A 25,384-nucleotide genomic window follows, 5' to 3' on the forward strand; every position below is an offset into this window, starting at 1 on the left:
TTGCCATGGTAACGACGATACCGGTGAAAGCACTATTAGCTACTCAGCATCTTGGGTTTTTGTTTTCCCAGAGCTGTTTCGATGGTGTTTTGTTGTTGCTGACTGGTTTTCCATACATCGAACGAATTCGTAAACGAATCTTACGCTTAAGCGTGGTAAATTTTCCTTCACAACAATATAAAACTCCTTCCTCGGAATCATTAAGCATTGCAATGTAGAGAGAGAAAGGGAGAAAAAGACAGTGAGAGAGAAGGAGATAAATAATGAAAGGGAAAATTTGCAATCAAATAGCAAGACGATGGTAACATTTGCCCTGCACAGTCAATTCGATTCAAGCGAGACCAGCTGCTTTTGCGGCCGTTTCAAGTGAATGTGAATTCAACTTTTGTTAGCAGTAATTTGCCACAAAATGGTTTCCCCCGTGATGAACACGGATTTGCAATTTTATTTAAAATCCCTTGCTAATCAGCACACAATCCACCGTTATCCGGAGTGGCTTTCCGGACACAGAACAGACAGAGTCCCAATGCAGAGGGATTGCAGCAAAACCAAAGAGATAGCAACATTCTTCCACTCGAGCTGGTGTGCCGATTGTTCAGCGGGTGGGAAAACGCCATACCGGCAAACATTGGCCGAAGGGTGCTTCAAATGTGGAAAATGTATTTAGCGTTACATACCGCAAACCGCTGGGCCACCGCGGTCGAGTGCCGTTGAAGCTTCACATCAAGTATCATGCTGCAACTTTACTTTCACTCGCTCGCAAATAAGCCTGATAAATATATCGCATCCACTGTCACTAGTGCTATTGCTATGTTGCTATGTGTTCGAAGGGGAGTTTTAGAGTGCAAGTCACCACCCAGCAGCTTTGTGGAACTGCTCGAAGCGAACCGTTCGTTTAATGAACGCTAACCATCTTGCCGCGGCGATGGTCTTCGCGCACTATTTCGCGTAATCACAAGCATCCTCGACCGCGACCCTTGAGTGTTGAAGCTTTCTGTCCCGGTTGCTTGCTTTTTATTTTGCTACGGGAAAAAAGTAAATCGCTCTGAATAGGTAATGAAAATGTGTACCACTAAATATAAAACCACAAAGCAGCGCGTTTCGTTTATTTGCATTTGATACGGTTTCGCTGCCTGGAACCGAAACAAAAGTCTCGCAACAGACAGACTCGCCAAAAGAATGCCGCCCACCTCCGAGACAGATCGCGTTTGCTTCCCAAGTGCAAAGGACGAAATATATTCACACAAAGCGATGTACTACACTACACCGACCGAGTCACGGAAACCTACAACAACGAAGAAGAAAAAAAAACCTCCAAAATTGCCAGTTCTCGTGATTTCAAGTGCTTTCATACAATAAAAATAATAACACCCGCCTAATGCAGCTTCTTGCTGGCAAAGTAACCGGAAGAAGAAGTGAAGAAAAAAAAACCACACCCCAAATGGAAGTCTCAACGGGCGGACGGGAACACTAATCCTGTCAGCCCACGCGCTGTGCCTACTGGTGCTGGTTTGGCCTCTCAGACTCGCGAATCCAACGGTTCGCATAAAACAACGTAAAACGGGAAATCGACATCAAGTGGCATTTCGTGGAGGGTCGGCTTTTATACTGCCGCCAGGTTCAAGCCAAGGATCAAAGCACACCGCACGGAGCTAAGGTATAAAAAAGCATTGGTTCAAAGAAGAAGCCAAAACGTAAGATGCGCCCGAGCAGGAAGTTTAATAAGCAAAAGAAAAGATTAAGACGGGCCCGAGATAATCGCATTGGCAGAGAATTATTGCCTCCTGGGCAACGCCAATGATGTGGTTGTTTATGTAGCAGCAAAGACACCAACCATGGCAACGAACGTGCCGAACCAGCTCGTGCGAACGTTGCTCGGACGGGAATGAACTCTTTAAGTGACTCGTCAACCGGCTAACGTACTCACTAACTGACTTACAGAAACGCTTGTTTGCGTGCTGTACTGTAACAGCGATGTGGTTATATGTTTTGATAGTTATATTTAGTAATCGTTTAAAATATCCAGCGTAATAAGTGGCACCCGTCGTATGGCGAAAGACATGAACAAATCAATGTATTGCATAACCTTCAAGTACAAACATACAGCTTGTTGCTAACGCAACAAACGACTGGCCTACGTTGTAGTTTAATGCTTTTTATTTTTACAAAGAAACAAATACTCAAAATAATGACCGAACGCGTCTTCTCTTCCTCGCTTCTCATGCGCTACTCCTTCTGTTGTCTTCGCGTTCAGCCGTGATCCTAGCTTTCACTTCCGTTTATACGGACTTCTTCGATACTTAGGACCTGTCAATGTTCGTTCTTGCTAGCAGCGTCAACACAACTAGATCTATAAATGAGTAATAGCAAAAAACTACTAAATTACTTTCCTACATAAATCACATCTTTGTTATTTACCTCGAAAGCTAAATGCACTACTATGCAGCCAAATAATTAACTCTTCATCCCACCTTTAGCGATGGCAATCCAAGAGCCGGAAGTAAAATTCCTTGGGAGTCGAAGCCAGACCATGATGTTCGCTGATAAATTAGGCACCATTTTGCACCCAATGCAGCATTTGCTTAGCAGTCGATTGAGGATTCAAGATCATCGAGCCATAATCTAAAAAAATAGTGGACTTGCTAACAAATATAAACAGCAATGATACACAGGAAAGTGATCGTACCTTTGAAGTAGTTCCAAATCTTACCTTGCTTAGGTAAAAGTCATCAGCCAACAGCAAACAAAAAGTCAAAGTGTACAAGCGAATTAAATTCGCTAAGCTCCGCTGGATCGTCATTAAAAAGACATCGAACAATTCAGACCGCGAAGAAACCCCAGAAGGTCTTTTAGGCCGTCCACTAACACAGAGAATAGCTTTGTATACACGTATTGGGGTGAAGGTTTTTAATGATATCCACAATTTTTTAATGAGATCCTTGCATTCACATTGAGGGTTGTTGGGTTAAATGACATGACATCAAAAAGACACCAGATGACTCAAACTCCAGAATGTCTTTTTCGGTCGTCCTCATGGAGGGAGCAGACATGACACAAATTCAGGTGGAGGTGCAGAATAAGCTGATGCACCTGATAAGTACGCCGCTAAATAAAATGATTCGATTAATGCTTTGCAGCCTTTTCTTTTGTTGCTTAATTGTCACTATTTATAATTCAAAAAAATATTTTAGAGTTGCCAGAAAAATACCGAAAACAACAAAATCAGTTACATAACATTACTATTAACAGTTTACGATAGCAACTCTTTACCTGAATACGTTAATTACAATTTCTTCAGGAATTTAAGCGATCTGTCCAAACTTTCACCCTCTTTATTGACGTATGCTTTATGCACCACCACAACCCTCGCATCTACCCTCGAAGTCATCCCTCAGCCCTTTTGTTATTAAATCTTTAAATTATATCTGATTTAAGGCCCCAATTCCTACCTTCAACACGCACCATCAAACCACCGCTCGGTGTTGCGTAATTGAGAACACTTTAAACGTTCACTTCACCACGAGCCGGCAAAATCTACCTCGCGTTTGTGCTTTTCGCTGTTATGGTGGTAACAGTTTCGCGCCCGATGCGTTTTGTGCGAATGACACGCTCCAAGCATCGTGCCACTTCGCGTCGAAAAAGGGATCAAAGGAAATGGCGCACAACCGGCAGTACATGACCCCGGGACATAGCGGTTGCCTGTCGCTTTTGGAGTTATCGGTGCTTTGAAGATGTCAGCGTGCCAAGCAAGGCGCACCTTCGTGACAGATGCTTGTTGTGGTTACCACCCGTTACCCCATCAAGAGGTCTTCACTGGAAGAGCTTTCACGTAGGGAGACTTTATGAAGTTTTGGCCAAGTTGTGGCTGGTTAACGGGTGCTTTTGTACCCGTGTGCTTCGTACGTTTTTATACCTGTGTGTGTATATTTCATTTTTGCAATTTCCACACTCGAAGATCTGCTCATCCGATCTCATTTTTGGTATCAACTGAGCATACTAGAACGTGAAATTACTCACATACCTTTCGCTGCTAACTCGAAACGTTCGCGAGTTGCTGCACGCTTTCTCAAAATTGAATCTACGTAAAACAAGTACATATTCGCCTATCTTCACGCTTGATTGAGCGAGATGTAATAAGGACGAAACCGATCAAAATGGCACAGCTCCAGAAGAAGGCACGCTTTTGCCACAACCTGTACATATCTGCTAGAGACGATCGACGCTGGCGAAAAACCTGAAACCAATTTCAAAGCGTACACCGCTCCATAATATTGACGCGCGCTCATGGCACAACACCACATTGCATCTAATGAAGTAATTTAGGGTGAAATCAATTTTGACACACTCACACGATGTAGATTAACAGCGAATGAGAAAATTAGATTTTGTGGTTACAGTAAATGCTGTAACTTACAAAAAAACAAACAATTACATTACAATTTCGGTTCAGTGATCGTGACTTGGTGTTAAAATGCTTTACATAGCATTAGCATTAAAACATATCCAAATATTATTCTAAAAATAGCTCATAAAAGGATACAGTGGTTAAGCAAAAATATTGATAAAATGAAAAAGAAAGAATGAATGAAACAGTTTACTGTATTAATTTCTACAAAACACGACATACTAGCTGATCCCAAATTGCCTCAGCACCATCATTGCCACTCACCTCATTTTCCATCATGTGGAAACTGAAGCCACCTTATAGCGATCGGATCTGCACTTGCTGTAACCAACAACCTCCACCCTTGCTCCAAATGCAATCAGCCTCCGGGCGCAACGGCACGCGGACGGAAGAAACCGGCAAACTTCCGCCAAACAAGTCACCCAAAGGTTCGACTCCGAGAGCAGTAACCTTTGGCAGTAACATAATTAACGATAATAACACTTAAACGATAGCCACTCCAAGTATGCAGCGAGGGAACTGGACTGCACTGTCACACCTGCACAAACTTTCCCCCCTGGTGGCCGGTTTTATCGAGATAGCGTGCACTTTTCCACGAAAAGTTACAACCGGCTGCTTGGAAAGCACAGGAAATGTGTACCGTCCCCTCGCCCGAATGACCTTATTGCTGGCTACTGTTCCTAATGCACTGCCAATTGTGGGATGGAAAACATTTTCCAGGTAAGCATCTCGCATTGGAAAGTGCTTCGTACGTACGATGGCCCACTTTCCGATCGTATTGCAATGCTAGCGTTAACTAAGCGCTCTTTCTCTTCACCCGTTACAAATGGGAAGGAGTTCACTTTTGTATCTTCAAAAGTTATACTACTCAGTTCAAAGTTCAGCCTTAGTTGTCATTTGCATGCTCGTTGCTGGTGGTTGGCATCACTGGTGCCAGTTCATATAAGCATCACATTGCAATAGTAATTCCTTTTGAATAAATCCCAATGATTCTCATATCTGTTGGCATAATTATCAACCATCGTACATAGATGTTTATAATTTCCACCACAACTGTACTGCCTGGCTAATAAATTTAACATTTATTATTCAATTAACCTGCCCCGTCAAACCTCTTTAGTACTGGAACGCAAAATTAAATAATATGACAAATAAACAGTTTTCATTGACCAATTAAGTTTTAAATGCTAAACAGACCAAACCGTGTGCCGACTTATGCCAACGAAATAGCTGTATTCCAGTAATGCAATAAAAGTCCTGTACTAAATAGACACATGGAGAGCATTCACCTCGCACTGCCGAAAACAAAAACCATACACACAAACAGTACCATACCGAGCCCGAGCACGTTTCATGCACCTTTCAAACTAAACGATTGCACCACTCTATAGCCCACTGCAAATATGTGCATTCTGTGCATTCCGCCAACGTACCTACTACGCGAAGAAGTACCGGCCGAAAACGTGAGAACGAAAATATGTCAAACCAAACGTTGAAAATATGTATTTTCCGTTGCCACTCCGATCCCTCCCTTTCTCTCGCTCTCTCTCTGGGCCGCGATGCTGCGTCCAGTATGAATTGGATGCATTCATTCAGCCACAAAGTGCATTTTCGCGACGGTACACTCAAAGTCACGTACAGTGCAGACGAGCTGGTGATGATGGCGTTCAAGCAGGAAAAAAACCCTCTCCCCCACATACACACACATGCGCGCGCGCGCACACACACACATTCTCGCACGCAAAGCTCCAAACATGGTAGCGTCTGTCGCCATCGTGGGGTTTGGTTTTGTGCGCTAGTCTTTTTTTTTTATTGTTTGTTATATTTACCATCGCAAAAGATAGACAACAATACGAAGAGAAAATAATAATGGTCGTGCTCCATCTACCAAGCACCATCATCATCATCATCATCATCATCACCATCATGATGGTTGGAAGGGTGCAGCGGTAGCAGGGAAAGAATAAACCACGGGTCCTTCTCGTCGTGAAAAGAAGGTTTTACGAATGCTTCATTCTCACTTGAAAGCTTACAATAATATTTGCCCCTTTTTTTATTTATCCTAACGCAGCCCTTTGCCTCAGACTTACGTTTGTGTTCGTGTTCAGTATCATTCGTGAAAAATAAAATGGATCACTTTTGTAGAATCTGCCCCGGGGACCGCTGTTGCCATTTTTTTGTGCATCACCGTACACAGAGCACAGTTTGCGTCATTCAACCGTTCGCCCGATTCGAGAATAATGGCGGGGATTGTGGTGAATCACAACAACAAAACTGCTGAATGCAAAGGATAGGAACGCGAAAGGATTAACCTCGAAAACTCGACAGTTGCATTTGCTTGGTATTTGCACGAAACTATGCTTTGACCTCGCCAAGCCGCTGCCTTAAAAATAGACAATTTTTATCCTCACAAATGGGGAAATGTAGCTGTAAAAAGTATTAAAAAAACAAAACAGCATTGGCAATGAATAAACTTTAATAAACACCAGCTAAGGATCTACAAATATAAATGCTGATTCATAACAAATCCAACCACATTCGCAAAGTTCGCTTATCGTTCAATAGTTTTAAAACTGAACTAAAGAAAAAGAACGTTAAGCAAATGATCAAAACTCAAACAAGATTAAAAAAGACAATGAGACAATTAATTAGACAAACTAACAATACAATTTATCAAAAAAAATCGAGTCACAACAGATAAACGGCCAAAATTCCTAATCAAAAATTGCATTACATTTTTCATAAATCAAGTTGCATCTCAAAAAATTTCAAGAATTAAATCATATATAATGAAATATCCAAGAAGTGCGAGGATCTTAGTAAATCTTATTAAATAGCTTTAAGCTTAGGTCAGGAGCAAATTAACCAAAATGATAATATTCAACAGTATGAGACAGCCAGATATTCTGAAGAACCGAAATAAACCATCTCCTTTTTTTGTAAAACCCTTGCGGCATACAAATTAACTAAATTAAATAAATAAATAAATAAATAAATAAATAAATACTCACCTCTGCTGCTAAGGTGGAAAAAGAGTCAACAACAAGCATTCTTTATTTCCAGAGCATTGAGAGTTCCTCTATCCAAAGTAAAGTCACCATTACTGAAACTCAGCTTTCTAGAGCAATCCCTTGTGAATGATGGCCGAGACAATCGCAATCCGCAATCATCTACCATGATGACAATTAGAGTTGGAATTTTGCGCAATGGCACTCTAGCCCTTTCTCCTAGCTCCTAGTTGTAAAAAGTTTTTCAAATACTAATGCAGCATAAATTGAAATTATCGCATCCATTTCAAAATAATTGTTGAATAGAGCTTTATTGAATTCTTACAATTTATAAATAAATTGATAGAGAAAGTGTTTTAAGAACATTTTTGTACATTTATTTATGCTCCTTTTTCTGTCAATTGTAATGCTACGGTTTAATTATCCTTGAAAAATAAAACAAATCTAATAAAACCGTCCTGTATTCATGTAGAGGCAATTAATTATTAATAAGTAACGAAAATTTGTGACTTGACGATTTAGCACAATAATTAATGCAATAGAGATAACACTTAGCGGCCACGGTTGTACTTTTCCTTCTATATGATTGGCCTAAAACGACTTCACGGCGAGATATCTGTTAGTCCTAATCCATGACCCGGAGGACACAGTCTATTCTAGCTTCCAACCAGATCAACTAGATCGCACTTTTGATTGAGCTGTCACCTTCAATATTTGACGAATTCTAAAATGAGCTTTCAAATTAAATCAACCATTGAATCATACCAAGAGAAAAATTCCTTCAACTTAAACAGTGATTGACTCGTTGTGTGTCTTGCTCTATCGGAGCGGATGGATTAGTTGACTAATGCAAATTGACTTTCCTATCGACACCGAACCTGAAGGCATTTCCCGTAAACGTACACAAAACTTTACTGCCCTGCTTAATAGTCGTACAATTTCCAGTTCCAGCAGTTTGTTACTGGTTACTGGGGCCCAACGAGACGAATGACTGAATGTACCTGAGCTGTATATAACACCGCACCAAGCCGGCATCCTCGACGGCTCGAAGTCAAACCGAAAACTTTTATCGCGTGATAAAATTACTACATTCAAAACTGCAAATACAAAAATGGAAGAAGAAAAAACAAACGAATTGCCACACATACAGCAACGTGCCAAAAACTTTGGCGTCACTCCGAATTCATCCACGGTGAAGTTATTCATTATGATTTCTCTTGCACCCTTTGCCGGGTTTCGTCGCATCCCATCCCATCGAATGGAAGAAATGCTGACATTATTTTGCACCGAAGCTTTGCCCTTCAGCTGCAGTGGCAAGTGCAGGCGAACCACTGGCAGCCCCGAACAAATGACCCAGCCGGCTGCAAATAAATCGCCCATCGTCCGGAAACGGTTACAAAAGATAACATGCGCGCTGCGTCCGACCCACTGCAATGGTCGGAAGGAAAAGTTTTGCGTTTCGACGACAGCTCCCACAGCAGCCGGCCTTCTAAGTCCAGTCCAGTATTCCTATCCTGCGAGGTGATGGGCCGGAGAAATTTGTTCATTTTTCAAACCCGATACGCTGATCGTATCCTTGCGCCCAAGCGACGCGAGCTAGATGAATGGAATGCCGGGCTCGGCGAGCGTGGTTGAGTTGCATTTGGCCCGCAAAGTTAAACCAGTTTCGGCCCTAGTTACCGGGGGGAGGTGTTTGGTTTGGTCTTTATCGCCTCGTTTCTGCGAATGCGGAGTGGTGGTGAGTTTTGGCTGTGGACTTTTTTTTTCGATGCTGGAGAAGGAGTAAGGGTTTACTCCCTGCGTTCCATTTCTCTTTCAGCTCGTACCGAGCGATAGCTTCCACTTTTCGGTTGCAAAATGGCAACATAACTCCAAATCGCTTTTTACCACCATCACCACCACCACCACCACCACGCCATTGACCGAAGCGGCGGATTTAGTTCAACGTCAAACCGGCGGAAATGGACTATTTATTACACCGACACGGTATGCACGGATTGGGCACTGTAGACGAAAGCAAAATTTCCATATTTGTAAAATAAATATCTAATTTGTTGTTTTGTGTCCATGCACCAAAAACCGCTCTCCATCGCTTCGTGTTTGCGGCACCGGTTCCGCACGCCACCACGGTGTGTGTATGTGGAAGAAAAGAAATAACTACATCAACGTGCTGAATTCACATTTTACGTCCTGTGCATATTTTAAAGCATGTTTTGTATGGTATTAATTTATTTCATTTCTCCGCTACAAATGCCACTGTACGTCGTGTTTGGTTTATTTGCGATCCAGCATGCCTTTCTCCGGGTGCTAGTTACCGGTTGGTGGCAGGGTTGGTTGGTGCTGGTTGAAATTTCGTGCAATTCATATGGTAAATTTAAAATCGAGAGAAAAAACCTGCACCACCTTTGACTCATGTCTCATTATACACATAAATATGCTTCATGTGTAAATATAAGTAAATGTGGTTTCATGGGTAAATGCATACTCAGCAATTCCCATACAGTTTCCATTTTCACATATTAAAATTTCTGAGTTCGTTTGTTGTTTTTCTGCAAATAAAGTTTCTTAAAGAATTCAAAGAAATCCTTGAATATCTATTTATCATTTGACTTCAAATTTTCATAAACTGGTCTTTACACTGTATCGAAACTAATGGAATAGTTTAATCCATTATTAGTAGTTTAATGGATTGTATGTTCCTCGACCTGCGAACTTAAATAGAACCCTTATTGGATCATAGATCCAGAGTCTAAACAGAAGATTACAAGATTAAGAAATACAATTTTAAGTTTCAAAATTCCTCAAACTCAAAAGATCTTAACAAGCGCCAGCAGAAATATCAAAATTTATATTTTTTGTTCTGAATAACCGATTTAACAGGTTGTTTTCGTGTTCTTTAATATTAGTTAACGTGGAAACTTTTCCTACCCATTACACGAGATAGTTATTTTGCAATAAATAATGCAAAAAATACTTAAACATTATTAGTGAGCATGTATGTGTACTTAATAATCATATGCGTGTGAAGTCAATTTAACTGATTTTATCACTTTCACTGTTTTGTGAATGTTTTCGATATCATTTGTTTATCCTCACATCATCGATAGTGCTAATTCATTCACAATTCCTCAAAATAATATCAAATCCATGGTTTAACTAATGATGTAATAATGATCATTCATTGCAATGCAGAGCAAAACTGTTTAAAGCTCATACGAAATTTCATCCACAAACCAACCCCTTTTTTACATAACTGAAAATGCGTCCCCTCCTGCATTTCCTTGCGGAGCGAACATTTTATTTCCAGTAAAAGCAATTGCTATGGCTAGCTGGAATGGTTTTGGGAAATGCATTCACCACTCTACCCACCACAAGCATTGGTTCATTTTAATGAAACTTTCTGCTTCTTTCTGCGGAACCCCATCTGGTGCAGTTCCCGAACCTCCACCGTAACTCCTTCCAAAAACGCTCCAAACCGCCGAACCGATCTCTATTCCGCACCAGCGACAAAACACTTTCATCAACATTGGCAACCAGCGCCCAGGGTTGCCAAGCAACCGGTCAGAAGATTGTATCCGGCTATGACACGGAAAATTGTGCACACAATAATAATACCAGCAACAACTACAAAAAAAAACTCTGCTGGTTGACAAAAGGCGTGTGAGCATGGGCTGTTATGCGAAACGTTCTACGTGTGTTAGTGCTGCATGTTTAAACTAACCGAATCCCAAATAAATGAGTCATGTGCACCGAAAAGCTGTGCAACCTCGGGGCTAAATTTTCCCTTCTTAACAACGCCATAGCAGCAGGGTGTGAAACGGACGGAAAATCCTCCCATCCGCTCTGGTCCACCTTACAGCACAGACAGTCACACCTGGATGCGTTCCTGGAAGTGGTGGCCAAGGCGAGATGGTGCAACGATGCCGGACGTGAACAAAACTCTAAACAAGGGACAGTCGACCACACGGGGCAACTACGTGTATGAGAATATTTGCAATTTTATAAATGGGAATGCATTTCGTATGCTAAGCGACCGGTTGCCCATTTTCCCAAGGGTTATCCTCTCATCCCACCGCTCATCCAGAAGGGGGGGTCGCCACTGCCGAGGAACGCTGTATGAGCGCTCTCCAGCGTCTAAGCACACAACCCTTTAAACAATAGTCCTTTGCAATCTGTCCCTTGGCACACAAAACCGACACCGACACCAAAACCTTTGCTGAAATTAACAACATTGAACAGAAACAGAAAATACCTGGCAGTGTAGCGTTCATTTCACTCCGAGATGGGCGCACCAATTTTGCAACGGAAACGTACGATGCAAAGCTTGCTTCGTCCAAAACAAAAAAAATGGCGTGATATGAGAAAAACGTTTTTCCTAATTTAAATTTTTGGAGCAAATTGTTTCCTTTCGTCGTAAATGAAATGAAGCTGTACATGAGTGCCAATAACCGGAAGGGGTTTAATGAACTTTTTTTGTTCAAACACTTAAATTCGAGTTTTAAAAGCAATATGTAAGCAGATTCATATTTGCTGCACTTGCCGGAATGATACAGGAACGAATAAGAAACAGTGGAAAAATATAATTGTCAGTGGTGGAAGCTCGTAACCACGCGTAATACACTTTACCTGTAACTCGTTATAATTTCTAAAAGTAACGAATAACGAGTAAATTACCCAGTCTGCAAGATCATTTCCGTTTATTTCCGGTTTATTTATCAGTTTCCGGCCAGAAAGTGATTTCCGACCAGATCATACTTTCTACTTGATTTTTTTTACATGCGTTTTGATGTTTGGAGGCTTCTCCTCTGTACGCTTTTCATACAAATTGACAAGCCAAGTTTATCTTGCTAAAGAGCATATAATATAAAGAGGGTTTGTATTTAATTGTTGCATCTGATGTATCATTTTCTCAACATCGGATTAGATTGTTGGCAAAACAAATCATTTTTATATCAAAATGCCATATTCTTTAGGAATTTCTTCAGAATGCTATATCCTAGTAATTGGAACATTTAACAGATGATATCTTAATATTCTAGTTTAAGATTCTTTGATCTTTGGTTTCTTTGGACTTTTGGTCTATATATAGTATAGAAGTCGATACATAGCCCAGATCTAGTTCGCCATTTTGAGCTTGATTTTGACATTTAGATGATACATTGTTTACCAATACGCACTGAACTAAATACGCACTATATGTAGAAACTGTGGCGAATTCTACAACTTGAAGGCCATGAGCGGCATAATAGTTGGCTCCCATCATTAGAGGGAAGCTCACCTACCGTCAAGAAACCCCTTTTCTCTCTTACCTCCTACAAACAGAAGCGAATACAAACACTTTTTTACATTCTAGCTTTCTTCAGATTCCCTCTGGACGACGGGTCCTTAAGCGACCCTACATCGATCGAAAGCCGTAGGATCCGCCAATGGTAGTTTGTAACCTCGTTTGGACTCATAAATTATTAGTATCATTATTATATTATATTATAATACATTAATTTATTTTGTTTACCTCAAAACCTGTCAAATTCGTGTTTCAAAAATTAGGACATATTTTTGATAACGCCATATCCTTATACATGTACGTTGATCATACTATCATAGTCCAGTCATGTCATTAACACGATATCAGATGACCCAGTCAGTAGTCGTCATTACTGGCAAAGTTAATCAATTTACATGAACAGAAGAATCGTTGTAGAACTAAATTGAATAAGAATACTTAATTGGGTTATTTGATAAAAAAAGGACAAAATTATTGTTTGGCTCGATTGTGACCATTACAAATGATTCTTGCAACGAAACGCCTGACAAGTAAGCGATACTGTATCGAATCGACAATTCAACCGATTAAAAAACCTTTCCATTAAACCGATGTTATTACCAAACAATTCCATAATCGCACGCTTGCTTTTAAAATTCTATTCACACTCCCTTTATGCTGTATTTTCCCTTTAATGCGTTGCAATCATGCTACCATCATGCTTATCGTCATTTCAATGCCATCCCCAAATCCATAATCGCATCCCCAAAACTCATCCCCAGTTTAAATGTCGCACAGCACGCAAAGCCAACGACAGGTGTGAACACCGATTAGCACGGGTTTATATACACCTTCCATTGCACAAAGCACGCCCTAAACTTCGTTTGCATGTCCGACGGAAAAAAAGAAACAAGAGAAGAAAAAAAGGAAAAATCTCCGTGCCTTAAATATGTCCCACCCTAGTTTGTTCCAAGCGAACCCGCGTTTATTCGTACCTTCCACACCGTACCGGCGCGCGGCGTGTTCTGGAAATTGTAAATTGAATCCACAAGACCGCACTACCGTTTTTAAAGGCGAACGAACTTAATGAAAATTTAATTGACCTCAGGAGAAGCTGCACGTAGCTTTTAAGAATTAAGATAGCAGGAATTACAAAAAAACGAAGTAGATAGTACAATTTTCGACGCCCTGCTGGCTACTGCTTCCGACCGTTTCCTTTCAGCTCCGTTTAACTCCCACAGCGACCGCAGCGTTGACCGAATCCCAACTCGCCAAATCAGAAACTAAAGTTCAAGCTCCGAGCACAAACGTTTCATCCCGGTGTGGCATTTGTGCTTGAAAGTGATTTCTTGTGACCATTTCTTCGTAATTCCAAACCTCCACGAAACCGGGAAATGGAAAACGTTGCCAAAGTGTCATTACTTTCACCACAAGTCAAGAGGTTAGTTTTCCCTCATTGTTCTTTCGTCATATTTTAAGTCCAGCTACTTACATGTTTAAAATTTTTAAATTGATTGTTGGTAGTTTTATTGTGAATTGTAGCTGCTTTTCATTACATCAACTTTTCGGTGAAACTTCATACCTTATCATCAACGTTTGGGCTTTTCCCAAGGTGCAATCATTTCACTTCCCTGTGCTCCATTATTTTGCCTGTGGGGAGTGGTTCAGTGGCGTGGCATTTGTGCATTATAAAAACAAAAGTAACTGCGCATAAGAAAATCACGAAGTAAAGGAAAACCACCAAGGGGAGATTCGTTTGCCCACCCGGCATTTCAACGTACGATAGCAAGACATTTGAATAATTCAACATTTCCGCTTGCTAAATTAAGTCTTGGTGATAAGTGAACCGTACTACAGTCACAGCCACTGCTTCTCGTGCAGTCCGTAATTTTTCTAATTGGGTTTTACAAGGGTCCTATTTATTGTTGATTGTCCCCTCATTTCAAACTTCCTTCGCTAGCAAACAAGGGATCGTATGATGCCCTACATGCATCCGATGAAAAGAATCTTATTCAAAATTATCGGTAATACAATTTAAATAATAGACTTCATGTCAATTACTCAATCTGGCAATGGATCAAATGAAAAGCTTTTTAATTTTAATTATTCTCTATATGTTGACAAACAAAACACAACATCCAAGAGCTTATGCAGCTCATTATTTTTTATAGTTAATCAGCTCAATGTGTCCCTATATCAACATCGGAAGAACTATTTAGATTTTGAAAGAACAAATTTTGTACAATTAGTTTGTGGTTTGTTTTATTCGAATATTCCAGTGATTTTAATTTAAGGTTCATTAAATTAAACTCCTCTCACTCTTATGATTCATAAAGAGCAAACCCACAATTGGATACAGGCAAAGTTTAGACAAATGCAGGTATTCCTTAGTTCTAGTAAATATTATATTAAATATTAATAGTAAATTGAAACCGTTAAGCGCCTGTCTGTAAAGAGAATAGTAAGGATAGTGGGAAAGAAGCATTCTCTTCATGGCAAAGGTGGCTATCGATTAAGTATGATGAGAAATGAAGTATGATGAGAATGGAGGATTTTAGAAATATATCGAACGATAATCAGGGACCAGTTGATAACCTGCAAGGAAGCGACAATCTGCTACTCGAATGAATTTTCGAGTGAGTCTGACTCTCCAATTGAGCAGAAGGGTAACTGGCCCAGGTGAATCGGACCTAACAACAAAGCAAAACCTTCAGGCATTGTGAGTCTGAGTTTTCGTGAGAGCCTTACAAACAGACCCGAAGTGAAATTAATTGAACTTATTTACATCATCATGACAACACATGTCAGGACAAAGTAAAATGCCATTGTTACGAAACCGGAAACGGAGAAGCAATTCTAGAACATTTGTATTTGTACAATCATGAATAAACTTTTAAAAAAGATAAAACTACAAACGTCAACTAAGTTTCACATAATGTGTAAAGTAAGCAACATTGCGATTTGTCCTGTTCCGGTAAATGAAAATAGTAAAAAGTTGAATTAAATTGAAAATAACAGTAAGAATAAAAACATTCCACTCCACCCATCGTATCCGTTGAACCAGTCATCCAAGTTGGCGTTAAAAACAGGACGCGTCGTTTCCCCCGTGACCATTGCATCTATCATGCGCGCCACACTGCCCAACTCCAATCCGTTTTAAATGCCAGTTAACATAATAAAACCAATTATCCCCCTGTCTGGACACATCGCTCCACACAATGCAAAAAGCCGGCGTACCGGCGGTCACCGGCGTGATTAAGTTGACCCGATGAAAATGAAGTGATGGAAAATTAACGCTTTGATCACACGGCCCACTATCATGCATGTGAGCCACTTCTGCGTGTGGGCGGTATGGAAAATGCGTCAAATACCAACACTAGCGCGCGCACCGCACACTCATCAAAAAATAAATCGAATAATCATCTGCTGCGTAAATTGCAATTGCTATGATTTTCTGATTTTTATTCACCCATTTATACTCTTTTTATAGCATCTGTTATCGTTGTTTTTTTTCACCCTCTTTTACTGTCACACACACACTCGGGTGGATTGTTTTGCAGTGGACAGACACCTCGTACTAGTGTGGCAGCTTTTGCACATCAAACGGCAATTACATTGGCCCCATCCGTTCGATCGATGATGCGTGAATGAAGCACTGCTAGAACACATATGCATGCGATATCCGCTACCCTCCGCCGATTCATATTTTTAATCCAGAGCGTAAAATTAGTCGACAGACTCTTCCAACGCTCGGTAAGCCCACCCAAAGCGTGTCCAACAAGCCATCAATGGTACTCGATATGCGGCGGAAGCATTCAAACAATTTGTTACCATAAAATTCACACAAATTAATTAAGTCACGATCGGGCGCAATTAATAATTGATTAAATCCAAATTAATGCATCGTCCACGGTTAGCATCATTACGCACCGGGTCGGTGGTCAATTATGCATTTTTAGTTGTTCAACGATCTGTCCGAACGATACTTTTTCACATCGGTTGGTAATGCAAAAATAACACAATGAGACTTTGGTTCGTGGGTTGGGTTGAGCAAAATTATACGTCTAACAAGCTGACGAACGATCGCAACTCAGTTTAAAATTGTTTAAAATTACATTCACTAGTTGAGTATTCCCCCACTATGGAATTTAAATCATTTTTAATATATTTTTTTAAGGCCGTAATTGAACGAACTCAAATTTCAACGGAAAACATTTTGACAACTTATTTTAAATCAAAATTTGTTATTAGTTAAATGAAAGTTCACGTTTTTTACATGAACTGTTCAATCGATTACACAAAACGGATCATAAATCGGTGTATCAAAGTGTGTGACATCCAAAAATAGCTTTCTCACAGTAATTACCGGTTGCGTGTTCGTCACATTTGTTGGTGCAACGTCGAAATTTCAGACAGACTGATGAAACACACGATTTCAATACACCTCAACACGACGGCACATGCAGGAACGGCACCGCAGTACAAGGCTTTAAAAAATCATCATTATTCATCGATCCTTGATGACTCAATTCGGTCCCATCCTACCTGAGCTGATAAAAAAAAACCTACATACACACACACAAACCTTGAGAACCTCCAAACGATTGCACGCAAGCACGAAGAGGAAAATCTGCACCCACCAAAAAGGCCGTAATTGAAGCTTGCAGACATCACCATCGAGCAACAATCCAAACCAGCATGCAACTGTGCCGAACCCGGCCAGCCAGCAAACAACATCATTACAACATCGTAATTTCCATCGTTACCAGGTCAGCGTTGCATGCGTTTAATTAACCATCGCGAATGGATGAGCAATGCTGCGCGCTACCGCTTCGCGACGGAAAAGCGGGCCAGTAGTGTTGAAGCTTTGTGTTGAAGTTCGAGACGGTTCCTCTCAACGCCATACCGTCACCCATTTGAACCGGCTTACGATGAGAAGCGATTGCGCATCGGTCGATCTCATCCCTTTCACGCAACATGGGATGCTTTGGTGTTTGCTGTATTTTATCAAAATTGTCAACGATTCATCTTCATCTTTTTTTCGATCTAAGTAGGTTGTTCTTGCAGCTGTGTACTTAATGAGCTATTTTCTCAACCCTCGGTCTCACAACTGAGTTGTGACACGTCTCACAAAGCAATCGTGTATTAGTTTAACTCATCAAATCAATTAGAATAAGATGTTCAGACTATCATTCAAACCTCACAATCACACATAGAGAAGCACATTTTGCTTGAACTTTGTGGGGCCCCAACCGGTGGTATCTAATGGGTCCCTTAACTGTTTCGTATAATATCATCAATCTAATATGAGGAATACTTGAAAATTAATAAATAAATCTTTTCAGTTTTATTAAGCACCATTTAGTTTTCTATGCAAATGAGAATCTTCATAATATACAATAGTTAGCCTAATGTAGTTGAATGTCTCCAATATTTCTAAAATATTTTAATTGCAAACAATGACCGTGCTTCTGCCCTTTCAAAAATAAATCAAAAATAAAAATACCATCGGATCACCAGAATTTAAACCACACTATTTTTAATTAACATTATAGTCATTATAGTTTATAAAATAAGAAAGATTCATAATATTACCCATGCTATTTTATATACATCTATGATAGTTTCAACGCCTATAGTAAATTTTTCTTAAGCTTTGGAGTATCAAAGGAATTATCCAATTATTATTATTATAAAATCCTTCCTTCAGAATTCCTCACTAATTAAAATATGTCCCATCAAACATAACATGTCACAACTATACTGCTCGGTATGGTCTTTAAGGCTTAGATGTACATTACTTCACAAGTTTATTGTATAGACCAGCACCAACACTAATAGGCCAAATATAATCGTCAATATTTCTTGTTTGGTATGTGCAAAATGCTTTTCAAGAATTAAAATTGAAATATAATGTTTTCTGGAAGCACTCTTGCAGCTACAATTCGGGGCCCCCTGAAGGTCGGGGCTCGGTCCGCTTATAGGAAGATCCGCCTCTGTCTGCGATATTGATTTTTATTTTGCAATGGCTTCACAACCCCCTTAAAGTAATACCAAGTTGCGCATCTTTGACACCCTAAAAAAAAATAATCCATCACAGCCTCAGCCCAGTTCAAGGTGAATCGGACCAAACCGGAGCTCACCTCATTTTTCACCTTCACATGGATAGACCGCTGCCAGCATCCATTCCATACGACGCTCGTACGACGTTTTTCGAGTTGTTTGGTCGTTTATTTTTGCTTCGATTTAGTGTTAAGTAACTTGACATTTGAAGGAAATGTCACGCTAGGTAACAACATTCGTGCCGGTAAAAAAAATGGACTATCAAAAGTTGATCATTAATTATACATACTCAACATTTATTCCTCGACCTCTTTTTCTTTGCGAGATGATCCTCGTACTAGCGAATATAGCTCCCTGGGGTTTTTCTTAGTAACGTCTCAGGTTTAAGTACCAAGTGCTCAACTGACTCTATTTGTCATAGGACGGGTAATATGGTGGTCATATGTCCCATATTTGATAACCACTACTTAATTAAAACATTACTGTCATTTTTTGGTTGTATTCCAATAATATACAATCTCTGATTGAATTAAGTCGACTTTTAACCATTTAAACCATTTAAATTTGTTACCTGTCCGTTGGTCTTCTCTTGTAATTGTAATTACGAGTTGAATGTCACCAAAACTGCTGACCAGTTCTGTAAAACAATCTCCTTCACAATGCCGCAGCAGTTTCTGGTGCAATAAACAATTATCTTTGCGCTTCTTTTGCTTCATATTTCCCACCATATTTAAGTCTGTTTGTTTGCCGATGCCGCTTTAGAAACATCATTTTTCCACGATGATTACTTGACGTTGCTTTCGGTGAGCTTTGTTTTCTTTTTTTGTATGGTGTGCATCTCACATTGATCCACATACCTTCGCTTGCCTCCCCGGCTCATACGATGCCGTATCGTACCATGGTGTCATCAGTGGTACCACTCATTTCTCACGCTTGTTGTTGCGTTTTCGATGCAGTGTTTGAAATTTGGGACAGCGCAAAGTACCAAACTTGTGTAAAAAAAAAAGTGAAACGAACGTACACAAAAATCACTCACCGCAGTCTACAGAGAGGCTCAGAGATAAATCAGATAGCTTCCAGTTGCTCCACACGTGCGTCATCCGTACGCCCGGATGGTTCAACGAATTGTTCGGGGTGCTCCATTTCAGGCTGACATTTAACACGCACGCACGCAGTTCAAGTGAACCCACCAAACTCCACAAACAAAAGCCCCCTTCAGTGACGCCACCTGGGCAATCCTCTATTGGTCACCAACAAAAAAAAACAAGCGCTTCACCGGAGAAGCTGTGAAAATCTTAACAACAGCTGTTTGTTGTTGCTCTTACGTCGGTGGTAGCGCGCGAAGCATCGTTGACTAGCGACCGACAAACAGACCTTATTGGGCGGCCCCGATTATGGAACCCTCCTGTCTGGCATGGGCATGGGTTAGGCGCGATGAGTGTTTTTGGAGCTTTTATTGTAATTTTTACCGCCCGTTGCATAACTTGGGAATCGGGAATCGGGAAGGGAAAGAGAAACTCATCACGCAGACAACGATCGTCAAACAAAACCAAACAGCCACCCTTAGACAACGGCGTACAAATCACGACTGTGAAGCATTACCATTTAACTAATAATTCGTTTATCCCGCTCACGTTCAGTCAAAATGGCAAACGGAGAATGGAGAACGTAAAAAATAAAGCCAAACAAGGGAAGCCGGCGGAAGAACTCTTCACTGGTGGCAAATGCAAATTTGCCAGAGTAAGCCACTTATATACGCTTTCAACTTTCTTTTTCATTTGCCAGCCAACACCCAACATAAAGCGTTATCAGGATCGTTTCGAAGAAAACACCTTGAATGGGGGGAAATTTACTTATTTTCTGCACGTACAGCAAAAGTACATTCCGGTGCTGGCATTCGACTTAATTAGCTGCATCGCGCTGCTCGGTAACTGGGTGTGCCATTTGCAGTACGAATGGAATAGAATGGAATTTTTAATATGACGCTTCTGTTTACCGGTACAACATTTTGCGGTGATACTTGCAATGAGCAATGAAAATTCTTTTTCCACTGTAAATGCCTTTTGATTGTTCATGAATATCAATGGTCGCTTGCATTGTTTGGCTGCGCAATAACTTTTCAAGCAGTATTATAAACAAGTTACCCAAAACACTTATCGCTATACAAATTTTAGTCGGAGGCGACGCATAACGTTTCCATGGTAACATTATTTCCCACATCCATGGATTATTTTTCTGGTGTGAAGCATTTTTGATTTCACATCTCTTCTTTAAACTCCTTTCTTTCGCTATGCCTTCTATGATCCCCTCGCCAACAATTTATTTTTCCATGTATACTATGGTTTTAGCAAATGGTTTTTACACGTATCCACAGACGCGCAATTTGTGAATGTTTTTATGTGTTGTCCTTGGGTATTCGCGCGTTTTCTTGCATTTTCATTCGGATCCTTTATAAGATTTTCAAAAAGATTTTAATTTTGATCGGTGATACAGTGTGAATGGTTTCTTAAACGACCTATTCGAGCCGTACCCCCGTACGCAGCACTCACTTCTTCTAAGAGGTCTGAACCTGCCATTTCTGGCTTTCTGTATCTTTATTTACCCGAAGCTGGATAGTCAGTCCTGAGTACGGATGATTGATCCGGATGGGATTTTGGTCAGGTCCGATCGTGTGAAGACCGGCGTCGCTACCATCCAACCACCGGTGCGCTCCAACGCTTCCAAGTGCCAAGTGAGTGACTCACTATCCTGATTAATACAAATCAAGAAAGACCAGAAATGGTCATTGAATCCACGAAGATAGCAGCATTATTTTCTAAATAACCGAGAAGATTTTTAGTACGGTCAATATTTTTTTCAGATCGTCTGTATTTCAATAACCCATGACACAAGCACAACATCAAGAGATATTGGTCAGCAAATTCTAGGCTTTTTTTTAACTTTATTTACCCGCAACCTGGATAGTTGTTCCTGGGAACGAGGGATTGGTTCGGTTGTAATTTTGTACCGGTCCTGTCTAAAGAAGGCTGGCGCCGCTACATCTGATTAAATGGCACCATATGAAATTTAAACATGTATGTGTCTGTTACTGGAAAGACATGACTCAAATATACTGCCTGTGAGGACAAAGTTAGAAAATAAAAACTTGGGAAATCTTTGGTACCTGAATGTGGATGGCTACTTAACCTGAGATATATCCAATCAGTTGCTTTTATCTAATTGTGAAAGACGTAGACTTTCGACGTTATGTGCAATGCCTACGAAAAGCATAAATGCATAGCAAGCAACTGGGGATCTGACGCAAAAATATTAAGAAGTGCTTTAGTGTAATTTGGAATACTCATGTTAAAATGATATGTTGCATATGATCTAGATGGGAGCTGAACGCAAACACGACGTGACGTATATTTTTACGATACATTTCATTCGTGATAAATGACCAAGGTTCGGGACTAATCAACTACAATGACCAAATATCTAAAACACGACGCTAGATGTCCAGATCAGAGGAATGGCTATATCAGACTAAGAGAAGAACGAAGTCATCAAGGCTCAAGGTCTGTTAAAACCAATAACAACAACAAAAGCTCAATGTGACTTGGAATATGCTTTGCCAAATAGTTTTTTATGAGAGCCAAAGGGGCCCGAGGTGAGAAATTTGAAAATTTATTAAACTAAATAAAATAAAATTAGCAACTTCCTCCAATTGGGAAGAAAGCTCTTTTTAAAACATCTTTGAGTTTGCGTACACTACGGAATTCTGTTGCATAGCCCTGTAACCGGGCCGATTAGCTAGTGTAATACCAAAATATCTGTTCTGGCGTAACTTTGTTTAACCGGTGATGAATTACTGTTTATGTTATCTGGTTCAACGGCTATTCTTTCTGTTATACAATGATCCAAATTTTGCCATTTTTCCATTTGGTTCTTACAATTATGGTCTAGACATATTTCTGCAGAGCAATTCCGAATACGAAATACAGTCAGCCGACGATGTTCATCAAGTCGTTAGCTATAATCCTGCTACAATATTGCCCACGGAAGCCATATTTGTCTGGTTTCCATCGGATAACACGTGTCTGTCGGAATGCTTCAGTAATCAGCCGAAATCCGTCCTCATTCAGGCGACTATCTGCTAACGAAACGCATTCTCGTTCTAGCGATTCATTATGTTCTACTTTGTCGTAGGCTATTCGTAGGAGCTCTGTCATTCGGAATAGTCATAACCAAAACAATACTAAAAAAATATCGAAAAAAAAGATATTACGATGAAATTTGCCAGAACGTAACGTAACGCCGACAATTTACTGGTACACTGGCACTACGTTCAGTGACCAAGGAATTAATCATATTGAAGTAAATGTACTCAGGGATTCTCCGGATGCATTTTACCGTGTTCCATCCAAACCGAACTCTGTTTTACGAAATGATTAATTGGTCATGGAAAACCAGGACAATCCCATTAACTGTAAAAATCTCCAACGACTGAACCGAACCCATACAATATCCGAATGACAATATTCAATGAATTCGATGAAATGAATGTATTTTTGCTCTTCAACATCTTTTTTATTAATTTATTTTTATCTCTACAATATGCCACAACAGGAGGGTTTCGGTGAATTGTGTAATATAGATTTCGTACAAAAATTCCCGAAATATCGCAGTGCTATCGAGTGCCCCGTTGTTGCTGCTCGTTAGATTGGTATGGATTGATTGCCGGTTTCACAAATGCGTCCATATCGTCTCCCTTTTCATTTTTTTTTTGGGGGCTCCATGTCCAAAGCACCAACCAACGGGGAAACACATTTTTATCACAGCACTTTCTACGTGAATGAATTTCAATCCCAACAATCGTTTGTTTGCTCGAGCACAGGAAGTTCATCTGATGATTTCGAAATGATTTGAAAAATAGCAGATTGTTCGACGCGGTTTAAAAATTGTTTCATCGAACAACTGAATGCTCCCAAAGGCATCTTGGCTGCTGCAAAATTTCGGTTCTCCAAACCGCGTCGTTCGTGATTGTAATGGAACTTTTTTTTGTGCGAAAGGCATAACGCAGCACCAACGTACTGCTCGGAATACAGAAACCACATACCAATGTGCGAACGAACGAACATGGTACAATGTTATCACCAAATGCACCAGCAGGGGCCATACAAATAAACACAAGATACTAACCACATCTGAACAATAGCACAGCTTTAGATAGCTCCCAGTGACAAGCCAAGCAAACCGAGTGGTCCGATAAGGGTCTCTCACCCATAGAACTCGCCCATAAAATGAACAACTGGCAATAAACCACGAACCGCCGAAGCAGTACGAATAAGCTGGTCCATTTTCTTTCTTCCAATCGAACGATGGAGAAATGGCGCCGTATGAATAATTTTACTATCGTTTAAGTTTTAGCCTAATTTTAATTCACTTAGCAATGGATGAAAATACAATGTACTTTCTCGCCATAAATTCCAGTGAAATCTTATTAATTCTTCGACTTTGACACATATCTTCCCAATTATACTAACCAAATCAGAAACAGTTCCAAAGTGTACCCTGCAATCGTGGAAACGTTTCAATGTGACATGACAGTAAAAATGCCCTCACCCCCCCCCCCCCTCCCCCCCCCCCACACACACACACACACACACTGTGGTGAGTTAGCAACGTTGGTCCCATTCTGTTTGGCAAGTGCCCCGATGGGATTTTTGCAACACCGAATGCGATTCAGCTGTTATAACCCATAAACCGGGGGAAACTGTTTTATTCCATCAGTCCCCAACCCGCAGTGAGCGCTGTCGAGATGGATACTTTATTCCACAGCTAGCCACAGCCACCACACGAAACAAAACGTTTGGAAATGTGGCCCACTGTACGCTTCCTTGGCGGAATGCTGGAAATATCAACATAAACTTTATGCTTCCCATTAAACACCATGACCCTTTCCCGGTCCGGCCGGCTGAAGCAGGACAAGGAGGAATGAAAAAAAAACACACAAACGCCGCCTAGAGTAAACTAATTCACAGGATCGTGGGCACATCCGGAAAACACTCTGCGCGTTATGTGTAGCGAGGCTATCGTTTTTAACCTTCCATTTTTGTTTACGACAAGCTGGCCTTCAATTGGCGGGAGCCGAAATCAAAACGTGAAATCAAATGGGCCCTTTGCGGTTGTAAACCCATTTCTGCTTTATTGTAGAACTTTCTATTTACAATGATATGGCTGTTCTTTTGGAATCCATGTAAGATTGCTTATTTATTCACAAAACATTTTAAAAAATATGCAAAACTCACCCATCAACAACGAGATCAGAATGATCGTATGTGATTTCCACGCCATTTCTCTCACACACAGTTCAGTTCCGAAGCTCGCAGAAAAACTGGATCGATCGCACTTCTGGCGCACGAGGAACGGATCAAGTTAGTGCTGTTTTTCACCAACACGTTTTTTGTTTAGACCGCTTACAGATTTCACCGGATTTCACTTTCTTTCCTTACCGCAGATAGTCGGTCTTCACGCGATATCTCTACCACTTGCCGCTGCACATGCACTTCCCACCAACGGAGCACGCACACGTCCACACATGCACACACACAGTCTCAGCGGGGAAAAAGAACTCGTTTATTGCTCCCTGCTATTGCTGTTCAA

At 40.5% G+C, this 25,384-nt stretch overlaps 1 protein-coding gene across 1 annotated transcript in view; it reads right to left on the reverse strand.

Moving 5' to 3' along the window:
* LOC128297906 (protein obstructor-E-like) overlaps window positions 1-25,075 on the reverse strand; it is a 41,930-nt gene extending 16,855 nt beyond the window's left edge. Inside the window, exon 1 of the mRNA XM_053033623.1 lies at window positions 25,030-25,075. Within this exon, the coding sequence (XP_052889583.1) occupies window positions 25,030-25,075 (46 nt within the window). The remainder of the gene's footprint in view (window positions 1-25,029) is intronic.
* Window positions 25,076-25,384: the final 309 nt, after the last annotated feature.

Source organism: Anopheles moucheti, chromosome 2, assembly GCF_943734755.1.
Source record: "Anopheles moucheti chromosome 2, idAnoMoucSN_F20_07, whole genome shotgun sequence".
Lineage (NCBI taxonomy): Eukaryota > Metazoa > Arthropoda > Insecta > Diptera > Culicidae > Anopheles > Anopheles moucheti.